Source organism: Vidua macroura, chromosome 14, assembly GCF_024509145.1.
Source record: "Vidua macroura isolate BioBank_ID:100142 chromosome 14, ASM2450914v1, whole genome shotgun sequence".
NCBI lineage: Eukaryota > Metazoa > Chordata > Aves > Passeriformes > Viduidae > Vidua > Vidua macroura.
The window spans coordinates 1,385,493-1,400,034 of NC_071584.1; the positions used below are offsets into that span (position 1 = coordinate 1,385,493).

Below are 14,542 nucleotides of genomic sequence, written 5' to 3' on the forward strand. Positions count from 1 at the left end.
CTGCAGAGCCATGGTGCTACCCTTATGCCTTTTCAAGTGTGATGCCAGAAATGAGCTCCCTGCCTTGCTGTGAGCAGTGCCTGCGACCCAGGGGCTTTGGCTTGGGAGGGATGTGTTGGGTTTTTACATTTTTCTTTTTTTTTTTTTTTTTTTTGAAATGTGCTGGTTCCTGGAGCTGAATGGCTCAGGGCTGACTGCAGTGTTTGTCTCCAGCAGACACTGAAGTGCCCAGATGTGATGTCCTGACTCCAGAGCAGGAAGTGAAAGAAGTGGGGACACCGTACTGGTGTGAAATACCTCACAGCTCTCCCCTTGGCTGCATTCTCTCTCAGTTTGGGGTGGGGACAGCAGCAAGACCCTGGGGAAGCTTTATTTGTCCCATCTAAAGAATAACCCCAGCACCAAACCGGTGTGGATGCAGCTTGCTTTCTCTCCTCCCTGCCTCAGAAGGCCTCGGTGGGGCCGGGCGGGCGATGGGGCTGCGAGGTACCAACAGAGCTGGTCTGTGAAACTTGGCCGGGAGCACAGAGGGAGATTGATGCTTGCTCGGGCGCTCAGCCCTCAGCTGCGGGCTCTGCCCACCCCTGCACCAGCTGGGGACAAAAGCCCCGGCCCCGGGTGGCACTGCAGGGCTGGCGTAAGCCCCCCGGGACAGCTGGCAGCTCTGTAAGGTTGGCGCCTGCCCAGCGAGCTGGAATGAAGGGGCTGAGGGGCCACACAGGGAGGTTTGCCCTTGGGATGCTGCACATGCTCGGGTGTCTGAGCTCCACCACAGAGCTGGAACCCCCCCGGCCCCTCCTCCGCCTCATCTTGGGTCCTGTCCCCTGGCCAAGCCTGGGTGGGTGAAAAGGGCTGGGGTGACTGTGGGGAGCACCCCACAGAGCTGGGTGGGGAGAAAAAGTGATGAGGTTTGGGGCTGAGGGCTCGCAGGGGGCTCCTGCCCAGCCCTCCTGGCATCTCCCATGTGGGAGTTCAATGTGACGGTCATCAGTTATGTCAGAAAAACCACCCGCGGAGAGGTAATGATATCTATATGGGTATGGTGGTGGGTCAGGGCTCCTGAACCCACAGGGCAGCTGTGCCCTTGTCCCCTCCCCACGCCGTGAGTGGGAGCTGGCTGCAGTGTTCTTGGCAGAGACAAATCTCCAGCACACAGCGCCGAAAATCCCAGGAAGCTTTATTTGCGTAGGAAGATCGATGCTGTTTAAAAACCCACCACTGCTGGAGCTTGGTGTGGCCGCCCAGGGCCTGTGGGTGCTGCTCAGACACTGGTACCTCCCTGTCTGGCACTGCCTCGGGTGCTGGGGGAGCTGAGGGTGCCTCCAAATGGAGCCTCCCCAAAAGCAAGTCTGGCGTGGACACAGGGCGGGGCCCCATGGGGAACCCCACGGCAGGTGAGGCACACACAGTGCTGGCAATGGGATGGAGCTGGCTCAGCCTGTCCTTGTGGGTCCCTCAGTCCCCTCATGGGGTGGCCTGGGGCCAGTTCTCTGCTTGCCCCATCTGTGAAATGGGTGCACGTGGCTGAGCACTCTGTGGGGCTCAGGTGGCTCAGAGGATGATGCTGCCGGTCAGCCCCGCGAGGAAGAGGGTGATGAGTGGTGCCTGAGGAGCCAGGCCAGGGATCACGGCAGGGGTGTCTGCCTGGGTCTGCTTTCAGAAGGCAGTGCTGGCCTCCTGCCCATGTCCCTCTGCCATGGCAGGTGGGTCACTGGAGCACTTGCTGTGCCATGGGGGCACCACAGCCTTCAAGGAAAGGAGTGAATCCTATTTCCATCCTGCCCTGCCTGGAAGACTCTGGGCCCTCTCCTGCACCCATGGCCGTGGGGCCTGCTGGGCTGCAACCTCCTCCAGGCTGACTGTGGGCAGAGGGAAAGGAGAGCATCACCACACTCCTCTCAGAAGGACTTAAGCATCACCTGCTGCTTTTATTTCCTGCAAAGCATGGAGGGTATCCAGGTCTGGAGGGCTGGAAGCCTTGCTGAGCTTGTCCTGTCGGTGTTCCAGTTGCTCTCCTCTCCAGTGGAGGAAAATTAGGGATGAACCTGCCCAGGGGATGCTGCACCCGGATGCTGGGCTGAGGAATGGGGCAATTTTCACCTCCATCTCTCTTCTGCACCGTGGTGCTGTGGGAATGTAGCTGTCTGGGGATGCCACCACTCACTCTGCTCCTCCAAAAGGATTGGCCAATCTTTCCCCACTGCTTTCATCCCAAAAGATCTCCCTTGGAAGATAGGCTGTGAGCCCTACCCTGCTGATAATGCAGTGCCTTCTCCCCAGTGCCAAGTGACTCCCATCTGCAACTGCAGTGGCCATCTGGGCCCCTTCAGTAGGACTGAGCTTGCCTGCTGCCTGCTTCAGGGCTGGCCTTTCCTTGGAGCAAACAGAGCCTCCTGCCCACTGTCCCTGCCACAATCCTGCCTGCAGCCCTGGGCATCACGGGCGGTTCTGAGCTCTGCAGGGAGGGCAGCATCCCCGACCTGCTGCTTTGCTCTGCGTTGGAGCTGGCTGGGGCTGCAGGGGCCCTGTCCATTGCTGGGCAGGGGGCTATGGGGCCATAGCCAGCACCCTGTACAGTCCAGGTGCAGGCAAGGGTGCTGCCTGCTCTTCCCTGCAACCAAGCTCCAGGCCAGAGGAGAGGACTGCAGCCTAATGCAGTCCCTGCACCTAGTGCAAACCCTGGCTGCTCGGCGCTCACAGCTCAGTGATGCAGGCTGGAGAAACAGCAGCCTAACATGGTAGGTGTGGAGAGGGGGAGGGTATTTTTCTAGAAGGTGATGTTTTCTGGCCACTGGCTGTGCCAAAGTACCCGGGGCTCTCCTGTGCCCCTGGATACCCAGGGCTTCCCCCAGCAGCACAGCATTCCTGGGGAGTAGTTGTTTCCCTGTGCCCTGACAGCACAGCATCCCGGGGGACTTGGGGGTGACACCATGCAGGAAGCAGGAGGGGTCCCTCTCTCCAGTTGACCATGGGGACCTGTGATTGTTGATCCCCCCACTTTGTGCCACAGAATCCAGTGGGGCACGGGGGCTGCCACATGTCCAGGCTCTGAGGCCCAGCCCAGCTGTGCCACCGCTCCGGGACAGAGGGAAACGTAGTTCTGGCTGAGCTTGTGGCACCTGGGCACACTGTGGGGGTCACACCAAGAGGCAGTCGTACTTTTCCAGCCTCAGGGCACCAGGTGGATGTCCTCTGAGCGCAGCACTTTGTAAACGACCCAGTAGAAGATATTGAAGACCAGGAAGGTGAAGGGGAAGACGGCTCGGGAGATGGTGTCGATGCGCTTGGCGCGGTCGATGTAGCGCCTGCGGAGGCTCTCCCCTTCCCGCAGCAGGGCGCCGGCTGCCGGGGGGCTGTACACGCCGGGGCCCTCCCCAGCCCCCTCCTTGGGCTGCAGGCAGTGGCCCAGCCCGTAGCCTCGCAGGTAGAAGCGGCTCTCGCGGCTGAGCTCTTCCTCCTGGCGAAGGGAAAGGCCGTCAGCCAGGGCGCCCGCGGGTGCTGGTGCTGCAGGGCTGCGGCTGCACGTCCTACACGCCCTGTGGTGCTGGGTGCTGAGTGCCCGTGCCAGGCTGGGCACTCTGTCAGAGAGCCCCAGCCATGCAGGCAGGAGCACGGGGCTGGCAGTGCTGTGCACAGGGTGCGGGGTGAGCACCGAGCCCCTGCCTTCTCATCCAGCATGTGTTTCAGGGTGCATTCAAAGGCAGCCCGGCCCTGGCAGCCTGACACACATCCCCCCAGCTTCCTCCCAGCTCCAGCTCCGAGGCTTGGGAAGCCTGACTCTGGCAGCCAGAGGGATGGGAGGTGAACTGGTGGAAGGGGGCACACAGGGGTGCAGGGAGCTGAGGTGTCCAGGCACTGCTGTGAGCGTGCTGTGTTTATTGTGGGGTGGAAGTGTGACTGTGACTGATGGTGAATAGGAGGGGACAGGCAGCTTGCTGGGGCAGAGCAGGGCAGGGATGCAGGAACCTGGCTACCACCAGGGCTTGCAGGGCACCCCAGTCCCTCCAAGAACCCAGGCCCTCATTTCTCCCCATGGCTGCTTGGCAGAGATTGCCTGGTGCAGCAGAGGAGGGAGGCTGAGAGAGCTGGACTCCTTGCTGGTCTCTCTGCCCTTGCTCACCCTCTCTCCCCCCTTGCTGGCAGAGGCTGCAGAGAGGGCAATGTGCCCATGGAGTTGCATGTTCACGATCAAGGCTGCAAAACTGCCATGAGAGTCTGGCCGCAGCCCACTGCCATTGTTCAGGACACCGATTGGGTGCCTCGGGGGCTGGCCAGCAGTGCCTGCACTCGTCCCCATCAACAGCTGTGCACTGTTAGCCACTTGCCTTGTTTTAGCTTTGGAGAGGGTTATGTGTGCAAAGATTTGATGAGGGATGGGCATGTGCAAGCACAGGCTGCACATCTGGCTTTTTGCTGAGCCCCTGGACTCATTTGGTCTCTGTGGCTCAGCTCAGCTCCCCTCTGCCTTTGCTGGTGCTGTATCTGGTTGCAGTGGGTCCTTTTTTCCAAAGCCTGCTGCAGGTCAGTGCCTCACTTTGTGTCCGGGTGCTGTTTAGGATCCCAAACACCGTCTCTGGCTGGCACTGCCCTCCAGGACACAGAGGCTGCTTGCTGAGGTCAGCCCCTGCAGGCACTTGGCTGGCACGGGGGCTCTCATGCAGAGTTTATACCCTGGCATCTTTTATTTCAGCAATCCACAGGCTAAGCAAGATTTTACAGTGGAAGGAGCAGCAGTGGCTCAGATTGCTGAGGTTAGTTCTCTTTTGCAGTACAGTTTTATTTCTCTGCCTCAGGCTGAGTGCCTGCAGCCACTCTGGATGGGGAACCTGGGTGCTCTGTGTGCTCTGGGCACCAGCAGCTACTCCCCCAGCCCGGGGAGCCAGCAGGCCCAGCCTGTTCCTGAGCCTGGATTTGGATGATCTGTGGGAGGCATTTACCCGGGCTTTGCTTTCTCAGGCACAGGAGCTGCTCCCATCTCTGACTGAGCAGCACCCTGAGGTGCTCCTGTCTGCATCCAGTGCTGTGCCAGCAGCACCCCGGGTGGCTCTGCAGCCTCCACCACAGGGCAGCTGCACTCCGCTCTGTTCTAAGCCAGCAGATGGTCCTTGGGTTGGACAGAGCCTCCCCCTCCCTGCCCTGGCTGGGTGGGTCTTGATCTCCAGGAGTCATGTGTGAAAGGCAGGGTGCAAAGATTCCTCTCCTGGCATCCAAGGGCTGATGATGGTGTAGAGTAGGTGAGGGTGACCAGGCCTGATCTCCTCCCTGGAGCTGTGGTTGACACCTTGCATCTCCCAGCATCCTGGGAGCTTGCCCTGCCCCACACTTCTCCCTGTGCCTCAAGCTGCAAAGTGCTCGTGTGCCCTGAGCAGCTGCCTGTGCTGGAGTGACTGCAGGCAGCTGGGAGTGCCTGGAACCTGCCTGCAGGGAGGCAGAGCCCTCACCCTGCCAGAGGTGTGGGCATGGCTGGGGAGCTGGGCAGCAGCCCAGGAGCAGCCATCAGTCAGCCTCAGCATCGCTCACCCTCAGCAAAGGGGACTGTGCCGCTGCTGCTTTACGGAGGGGGAACCCGAGGCATGGAGTGGGGGTGTCCACAGGGAAATCTGCTCCATTCCCGTCCCTCTCTCAACACTTCTGAGCCCAGGCATTGGCAGCCGCGTCCTACGGGCGCATACTCTGTGCGAATCGCTGGCCTGCTTCTTCCACAGGCCCTTGCTGGACCCCGGGCTGCTCCTGGGGGCTCCCTTTGGGGAGGGGAGGGTGAGGCTGGCTGGGGAAGCACGGGGGGCTGCCGGAGGGTCGTGCTTTACCCGGGAGCTGGAGAGCTGCGAGAGCGTCGCGTAGGTGTGCTCGCTGCTGTGCCGGCTGCTCAGCTGCCGCAGGGACTCCAGGCTGGCCGTGCCGCTGCTCAGGCCCTTTTGGCATCCAGCAGTGTGCACCAAACAGAAACAGGACAGCGGGTGACCGAGGGCTCTACCCCGGCTCCGGGGCAGCGGCTCTGCGTGCCAGGATGGGGATGGTGGGGAGACGGGGGCTCTGTGTGTGGGGGGAACAAGCCCCCCCAGTGTGCCCTGGCACTGGGATCTGTCTTCAGCACATGCCAAAGGGATTTGGTTGCACGGGACGCTGTGAGACTGTGTGTGTGTGTGGGGGGTGTGTGTGTACTCGTCTTCCGAGGAGATTTGGTGCCTCACGGATTGTTTATGGTAAGAAAATGAGAGTGGGGCAGCCACATGCCTACCCCAAGGTTCTCGCAGGCCTGATGCCTGTGGTGATAGGCTGACAGAGGGGAGGACTGTTTCCATGAATGAGGGATCCTGCCTCTCCAGATCCTGCTGCGCTCCCATCTGCAGCCCAGACGTGTCCCTGGGTGCCACCAGATCCCTCCCTGACACAGCAGTGAGTCCCTGTCACCGCTAAGGAGCCCAGCTTTGGGGCTGCAGGTAAGGGGAAAGGCTGTTTTCCCCCATCCTCACTGTTTATTTTTCTGCACTTTTAGAGGAAGCAGAGCCTGAGGATGTCCCAGCAGGAGAAGGACAGCACCCTAAGCAGAGTCTGAAGCACCCATGGGTGCTGAGCACTGTGCTGCAGTGCCCGTGGGTCCCCGGGGTGCCGGAGGAGCCATCTGGGGCAATGGAACGCAGCCCTGCCCCGTGGGCTGCCGAGAAACTGTCCCTGCAGCCCTGGGGTGTCCCCTCAGGGGCTGAGGACGAGCAGATGTCATGAGAGAGGGGGGACTCACCATCCTCTGCCGTCGCTGGCGGCGGCGCAGGCGCATGAACTCCTTGTGCTGGCGGGAGACAAAGTTGACGGCTGCGTACTCCAGCAAGGCGGCGAAGACAAAGAGCAGGCACACGGCCATCCAGATGTCAATGGCCTTCACGTAGGACACCTGCCGGGGTGGCAGGGGGCTCAGGGACCCACTGCCCCCCCCCCCCCTTGCTCGTCCCCCCCCGCACTGAGAGCTTCATCCCACTGCCAAGAAGCATGGGAGCACACGGGCCAGAGCAGCCAGTGTTTCCCCTCAGCACGTGCGGTGCCCCAGCTGATGGGGCTCCCAAGCCAAGCCATTCCCAGGGAAAGGCTGCTCCTGCCCCTGGGCGCTGCGGGTGGCTGCAGCGGGGGAGCCCAGCACGCAGCCAGCACTGACCTTGGGCAGGGAGGCGCGGGAGCCGGCGCTCTGCGTGGTCATGGTGAGCACCGTGGTGATGCCCAAGCCCACCCGGGCTGGCGCCGCATCCATGTTGATCCAGAAGGAGACCCAGGAGAGGATGACAATGAGTAGGCTGGGGATGTACATCTGGATCAGGTAGTAACCCATCTGCCTCTCCAGGTGGAACTTCACCTCGATGCAGGTGAACTTGCCTGTAGGGAAAGACGGCCCCAGTGGGCGAGAGGGACCCCTGGGCCATGGTGAGGGGGTGGCAGCAGGTCCCTGGGGTGCTCACCTGTGTTGTAGTACTTGGTGCAATAGCCCAGGTCCTTCTCATCCCTGAGGATGAACTGTGGGAGTGTCAAGCCCTCTGCCACCTGCACAGCCTCCTGCTCCTCCAGCCACTCGAAGATGAGGTCGTTCATAGTGTAGCCAACTGGAGGGGACGTAGGGAGCCATGGGATGGGGACATGTACCCTGTTCAACCCCACCCTGCACAACTGCTTTTTCCTGCTTATGTCCCTCAGAAAAAGTGAGCTGCCGGCTTTTGGGATGGCATGGAATGGGAGGGGATGGGATGGGAAGAGGGAAATGAAGCACAGCTTGAACCCCTCGAGGTACTCACAACTCTCCAGCTGCATGGTGCATGTCTGGATGTCCATGGGAAAGTTCTTGAGGTCCATGGGGCAGGACAGGATCAGTGTCAGCCTGGAAGAGACAGAGGAAAGGAAGGAAGGAGTTGTTGGAGCTGGGGCAGTCAGTGGGGAAAAGTTGCCACACGGAAGGCAAGAGGAAAGCTTTGCCTCCCCCCTCAGGCACTGCACCAGAGGGGAAGGTTCTACCTAATGCTGTAGAGCACGTTGCCATTCTTGAAGATGCGCAGGAGCTTGTTGTCGGTGGTGACCTCGTGGAAATTGGCCCCTTTCTCATTGGCAAAGAACAAGTCTGGCTTCCAGATGGAGTCGAGCATGGAGGGGTCGAGGTCGAGGGAGTCGTCGGGGTACTCCCGGTAAGCCAGGCGGGGGTCGTTCCACTGCTGCCGCAGGAACACGTTCACCCGGTAGTCCTGGGACAGAGGGCACCACGTCAGCTGCGAGCACCCCGTGGGAGGAGGAGGAGGAGGACGAGGAGGAGGAGGAAGGGATGGAGGAGGAAGTGGAAGGGGCTGCCACCACTGAGGCTCAGTTGCCCCGCTGTTGCTGTGTGCCTGCCACTAATAAAGAATGGAGCAGGGGCAGCTCAGGAGCCTTCCCATGCTGTTGGCAGCCAGGGGAAATTAAAAAGCCAAGGCCACGGCAGCTGAGAGAAGGAGGAGGAGGAGGTGGAAGACCAGTAACTGCTGCCTGCAGCATTCTGCACATGGCTCTGTGGGCATGTGGATAGTATTAAGGCTTTTGCAGAAGCACGAATAGGACATTTTTGCCCTGGGACTTCCTCTGAGCATTCCTCATGCACCCAAGGAGGTTCAGGATGGCAGGGGGTTACATCCAGCTGCCCCACTGTGACCCTTTGGGGGGCTCTTTCTTCCAGGCACGGGGAATGTGACCCACATAGCCAAGCCTGTGTTAGCTGACCCCAGAAAAGCCACAGCCACGTGCTATGGCTTTGCGCGTCCCCACCGTGGTGCCAGGGATGGCTCCAGAGAAGGGGTCACAGTAAGCACAGCCTTGGGCACTGGGACCCACACGCTCCCCGGCACAGCCGCTGCCAGCCCCAAGGCACTGGGAGAGGCTGGCAAAACCCTCACCATGGTGGTCTCGGTGACGGAGCCAAAGCTGTTGATGAAGATGTTGCACGTCACGTTGACGGGTGGACCTGGAAAACAGCGTGAAGCCTCCTCTTGCTGCCGGCTGCTGAGACGCGCGCGGGCACGCGCGGGGGCACCGGCTCGGACCCGCACTGCGTCCCCTCCCGCTGGGGCCACCCCCGGGGTGTGGGGGTGAACCCCAGCACGCCCTGCAGGCACCGCGGCCGCCCGCGCTGCCCGGCAAAGCGAGCGCACGGCGCTGGCAGGAGCAGCCGGGACTCTGGGGAGGGGGTTGGGACAGGGATGTGGGTCAGGGTCCTGCCCCAAAGCCCCTGGGTTTGGGCAGCCATAAGCGTGGATCTGCCAGGTTTGAACCCTCAGATCTTCCCTCTTACCTTTGAAGTTGGGTCGAATGCGGGCGTCATACCCTGAGGTTCGTCCCATAAGCTTGTCCAGGAAATCAGAGGGTGACATGGGCTGAGGTGAGCTTCGGGAACCAGCTTTAATCTCCTCCCGCCCTGAGACCAGCCTGGGGGGCAGAGGAGGCAGGTCAGCTGCTGCCTGCTGGCACCAGCGGTCTGCAGGCACATTTTGGCATCCCGTGGGGACACTCAGCTGCCAGGGCAGGCGGCTGTGCCTGTGCTGCATCCACTCCTGTGCCCCAGGTCAGCATGGTGGGGGGATCCCTTCCTTCTGCTGGAATCCTGGTGGCTTTTCCCCTCACCTGCAGCAAGCCGAGTGTCACATGCCCACATTTTGCCTGTCTTGCTCCACCACATCCCTTGGGGTCGGGGGCCAGTGCCTCCTGGCTTCAGGGCTGTGGTGGGGACAGGGCACAACCAGTGCTGAAGGGGAAAACAGGGAAGCTCCTTCTCAGGTTTCACCTACAGCTCCAGCTTGAGCTGTGAGCAGACAATCACCCGCTGCCTGTCATGGACTCAGGGCTTGGAGGGGCTGGGGCACACAACGGCCCTGCCTGAGTGACGAGGTGTCCAGAGCACAGGTGGGTTCTGACACCCTGCCAGGGGCCAAGGAGATGTGGCAGGAGGGGAGCAGCAAAGCCCACCTCCACACCAGCCATGGTGATGAGCTCTCCCACACAGCGCTCTGAATGACGATGGAGATTTATTTAAACTGACTCTGGAGGGGATATTTTTGTGAATGCATCTTAGCCTGCCAGCTTCTCTCCTCCCGTCAGTCTATAATGATAATTTCAAGGAACAATGCGAGAGATGTTCACTCACCACATTGCCAGGCATGTGGCTGTGATGGAGAGGAATTAGCCAGAGATCTCTGGACACAAAAGGAGCCTTGGGCATGCTGCTGGTGCTGCTGCATAATGCCTCATAACTCTACCAGGTCTGTGCCCAGGTGAATCTCACTCCTGCTTGGAGCTACAACCGCATCACAAGAAGAGAATGATACTGGGAACCCCGTGGTCCTTCTTCCCACATCTCTTCAAGGGGGTGAAATTCATCCTAGAGGGGTTTATGTGCAGCCTCACCAGCTAGAAATGGCCACAACCAAAATGTTCCAGTGGGACAGGTTTTCCTTTAATTGAAGGGCAGCAGAGAGTACCTGAGATTCATCCTTCATCCAGCAAAAGGCTGGGAGAAATTCCCCGCCAGGAGCTGCACGAGCAAGGTGCGGCACCTTAAGGAGGGCTGCAAGAGGCCAGGCTAAGAAGGAGTTAAGTGAGGCTTCTGCCTACCACACAGCCTTGAACCACGTCCTCCTCTCCTCAGCAGGAGAGGATGGTGAGGGTTCTCCCCTGGAGCACGTGGGAGGGAGGCTCCCGGGCTCCCTTGGCAGGTGGCTCCTTGAAGAGGCTCAGATAACTGGCTGAGCCACAGCGGATCTGCAGCCCCGGGGATGCTCAGACCTGCGTGGGGGATGCCAAAATGCCCAGAGTGCAGCCACTTCCCACGGCATCCCTGGCAGGAACGCAGCCCTGGCCTGCCTGCAGCTCCCCACTTGAGGCACCGCCTGCCCTGGGGCCTCTGCCCGACCCTGGGCTGGGCACCGCAGGGCCCTGGAACTCAGCACCTCTGTGAAGCCAGCGGATGGCAGGGCTGGAAAACGCTGATGTCTGCCTAAAAACGCTGCCCTGAGACAAGCAGTTTCTGCATGTGAAGCAATTCTGTTTTTACCCCTCCCTGCCATAAATGTTGCAAATGCCCCCATGCCGCTCCAGCCGCACTGGCTGAGTGGTGGGAGGGGGACTGGGATCAGGCTCAGCCCAGGAGTCCTGCAGCCCCCAACCCCTCCCTTCCTGACCCATCTCCCCCGCATCCCACCTTGTCCCAGATAACACCCAAGGTGGACAGAGATGGGAAAAGGGACCTGAGAGCTTTAGATTTTCTACCCAAGTGGGCCAAGAGTTGTTCCTGCACCCATGGGACCTGGGGCACCCATCCACTGTCCCGACTGACGCAGGGTCTGGGTCAGGGTCTGTCCTGAGCTCTCCTCCCCCCAAACACCATGAGCCAGGAGAGGATCTGGGCATCTCAGGGGCTTTGCAGCACCAGAGAAGGAGCTGTCTGAGCTATCACCTGGCTCAGCTCGCCCTTTCTCCCACGGTGGCAAGACTCTCTCGCTGGCCCGGGGCTAGGGGAACCCTCAGGGGCTGCTGGGGACAGGCAGGGTCTGGCTGTGTGCGGTGGGGGACTGGAGGGGGAAGGTGCTGGTTCCCCCGGGGTGCTGGGTCAGGGTCCTAGGGAATGGGGAGCGAGGCCAGATTTGCGGGAGGTCCAGACAGGAGCTGGGAGCGTTCTGTCTGGGGCGTCAGGCCGCGGGGACAGGTCCGGACTGGGGGTCGGGATAAGGGTGCCGGGGCTCGTCCGGGTCAGAAAGGGGATGCCCAGGTCCCGCGGGAGAGATCTGTCTCGGAGAGGGGGTGATGCCCGGGTGCCGGACGGCAATCGCGGCTCCCGGGGGATGGGGTCCGGGTGCCGGGGGAGCGGCTCGGAGAGCAGCGGTCCCGCAGCCCCGCGCAGCACCGAGCACCCGCGCCGTGCGCTCACCTGAGCGGGCCGCGCCGGGGCAGGAGGCAGCCGAGGAGGAGGAGGAGGAGGAAGGCGAGGGCACCGGCCCGGAGCGCGCCCATCCCGCCGCAGCCCGCAGCCCCGCCGCCCCGGGCGCACGGGCATGACCCGGCCGGCGGCGGCGGCGTCCCCGCTCCCTCTCCCGCCGCACCGGGGCCGCTGCCGCCGCCGCTGCCGCCGCCCCCCGCCCGGTCCCGCTCCTCATAGTCCGGGCGCCCGCCGCGGGGTGGGCGCCGGCCGCCTGCGGGCCCCGGGAGCCGGGCGGAGCTTCGCCCGCCGCGGCGGGGAGGAGGCGGGCACGGCGGTGGGGGGCTCCCGGCCCCGTGCCCGCCTCCTCCCCGTCCCCTCGGGGCCCTCTGCCGCCCGGCCCGGGCCGTCCCGGAGCCCGCGTCCCCCGTGGGGGCTCCTGGGCGCGGGGAGGGAGCGACCCCTGCGGGGTTTGGGAGGGTCTCGGGGCGCACCGGGGTCGGGGCTGGCGGGATCGAGGGATGCGCCGGGGTTGAGGAATGTGGCAGCGCTGAGGGATGTGCAAGGAACGCTCGGAGGACGAGAACCGTAGCGGATCGGAGGGCGTGCGGAGCTGAGGGATGTGCGGGGATCGAGGGCTGTGCAGGGACCGAGGGATGTCCCCGAGGAACTGCCCGTCGGATGGGAGGGGGGGAGCGGCTGGGGAAAACCGGGCTCCTAAATCCTTCTGCCCGGCCCTGGAGCCGCAGCTCGGTCCCTCGTGCTGCGACCCCTGCGCTTGCCTTTCCCAGAGGCTCAGCGGACGGACAAGACTGTCCTGGGTGAGCTCCTTGGAGAACGCAAGACCGACAGTCATGTCTGCGTGATGCGGGAGCTGCAGCGGCTGCCAGGGAGAGGGAAACCAAGGCAGAGGGAAGGGAGCTGCCTGTGAACCGGAGGCTGGGCTGGGACTCGGGCTGCTCGGCTGCCTTTGCCCTGTCCCCTGAGGCCACCCGGCCAAGACGCAGAGTCGCCTCCGGTCCAAGGCAATCTGTGATTAATTTGCAAGGAAGTAAATAGTATTTAAAAAAGATAAAAGTGCAGAATAAATGATTCCTGGCAGATGTGTCAGTCAGGTTTCTGTTCACTCTGCTGTGGCTGGCTCATCTCATTTGTTTGTATTAATTGCAGTCTGGTAATGGCTGGGAGCCGCTCTACAAAGCCATTGCTGCAGGGGTCCACAGAGGAGGATCTCAGCGGGGAAGGAGAGCGCGGTGCCCCCTGTGCCTGCTCTCCCCAGGGCAAGCGAGGGGCTGCACAGCACTTGGAGAGGTCCCCAGTGGATTTGCTGTGGGAAGGCAGTGTGGGTGAGGGCTGCCCGGGTGAAGCTGGCCCGGGGTGCTGGTCCAGCTCAGGGCACGGGGGGCTGGTAGCCAGCGGGCACTTGGCCCGAGGCGGCGTGCGGGGGTCCTCATCCCCACTGATCGGCTCTCCCAGCACCAGGAGCTGGGAGAAGTCTCCTCTGATTACCGTTGCCATTAATGTTTACGGTGCCGCGGTGCTGGGAGGCGCAGGGCACAACGAGGAGCCCTGGGGAGCAGAGCAAACGCACGCTGTGTGACAGCTCCTCTTCCACACACTGTCCGAGCTAAGCGGACCTGACACCGCTGGGAGGAGGGGAGCCAGTGCACCCTCTCTGCTCTCTGGGGAAACTGAGGCACTGGCATGGTGTCCCTGCAGCAGCTGAGGGGCCTGAGGATGGTCAGAGTGGCTGTGGGGCCAGGGTGTCAGGTGCCATGAGCATGGGAGCTCAAGGGAACCAGCTCCAAGCCATGAGTGCCCATGCTGTGGTCAGCGGGGCGCTGGGACCGGGCTAACAAGGCTCTTGGAGAGGCCGCTGAAGCCAGCCTGGCTCCCTGAGGGGCAGCACTGCGGGGGATGCTGCAGCCACAGCCCCCTGCCTGCCTTGCAGCTCTGCAGGCAGCCAGCACTGCCAGGAGGGAAGCAGTGCTGAAAATAAGCTCTGAGAAAATGAAGGAGCGAGCATCCCATCAGGAGGGCGAAGGCAGTGCTGATTTGTTGCTGGCTGGGTCGGGGGGATGGAGCACCAGCTGCACAACCAGTGCCCGGTGGATCTCAGGATGGTGCCTCATCCTGACCAGGGGATTTTTGGGAGTGACAAGAATAGGCTTATGCCCCATGTCCCTCGGTTCAAAGCATGAGGTGGTTTTTCTGTAAGCAGTCAAGATTCCAGCCAGCAGGCAGCTGTCAGCGTTGGGCTCCAGGCATCCACCACCACGTTGCCCTGTGGCTGCTCTCCCCAGAGGCAGCAAGGCTGGGCACAGGGCAGGGGGCGACGACCACACTCGGATCCAGTGGCTGCCAGCCTGGTGCAGCCCCCAGGGGGATGCCCCTGTCCCTGCCCCAAAGCTGTCCCTGTCACCGTGCCAGGCTCTGCTAATAGGACACATGCAGGCAACAGAGACCGGGTTTGCTCCGATGGGGAGAAAAGTGGGATATCTTTTTTCCCTTTCCCTCCACTATCTGAGTTCACATCAAGCTGCTTCTTGAGGCCAGACACTTACGTGCCTCAAATCTGCCTGGCTGCAGAGCCTGGAGAAGGGCTGTGCCCATCCACACTGCCTGTACCCCAAC

At 62.0% G+C, this 14,542-nt stretch overlaps 1 protein-coding gene across 2 annotated transcripts; it reads right to left on the bottom strand.

Annotated features, from left to right (window-relative positions):
• Positions 1-1,160: 1,160 nt before the first annotated feature.
• On the bottom strand, positions 1,161-12,069 carry LOC128814332 (glycine receptor subunit alpha-4). 2 transcript variants are annotated; one of them, XM_053990076.1, is made up of 10 exons: positions 11,921-12,069; positions 9,293-9,426; positions 8,898-8,965; positions 7,993-8,216; positions 7,776-7,858; positions 7,446-7,586; positions 7,148-7,362; positions 6,740-6,889; positions 5,808-5,912; positions 1,161-3,457 (listed from the first exon to the last, which is right to left on the bottom strand). In XM_053990076.1, the coding sequence occupies exons 1-10, from the start codon at positions 12,001-12,003 to the stop codon at positions 3,170-3,172; spliced, it is 1,491 nt and encodes a 496-aa protein (XP_053846051.1). In that variant the 5' UTR covers positions 12,004-12,069; the 3' UTR covers positions 1,161-3,169. The 2 variants fall into 2 exon arrangements, with proteins under 2 accessions (XP_053846051.1, XP_053846052.1); XM_053990077.1 differs by lacking the exon at positions 5,808-5,912.
• Positions 12,070-14,542: the final 2,473 nt, after the last annotated feature.

Coding starts and splice junctions, on each gene's coding strand:
- LOC128814332 (XM_053990076.1), bottom strand. CDS start 12,003: ATGGGCGCGCTCCGGGCCGGTGCCCTCGCCTTCCTCCTCCTCCTCCTC. Junction 8,966..9,292: donor CATTCGACCCAACTTCAAAG/GTAAGAGGGAAG, acceptor GCTGTTTTCCAG/GTCCACCCGTCAACGTGACG. Junction 7,859..7,992: donor AACGTGCTCTACAGCATTAG/GTAGAACCTTCC, acceptor TGTCTCTTCCAG/GCTGACACTGATCCTGTCCT.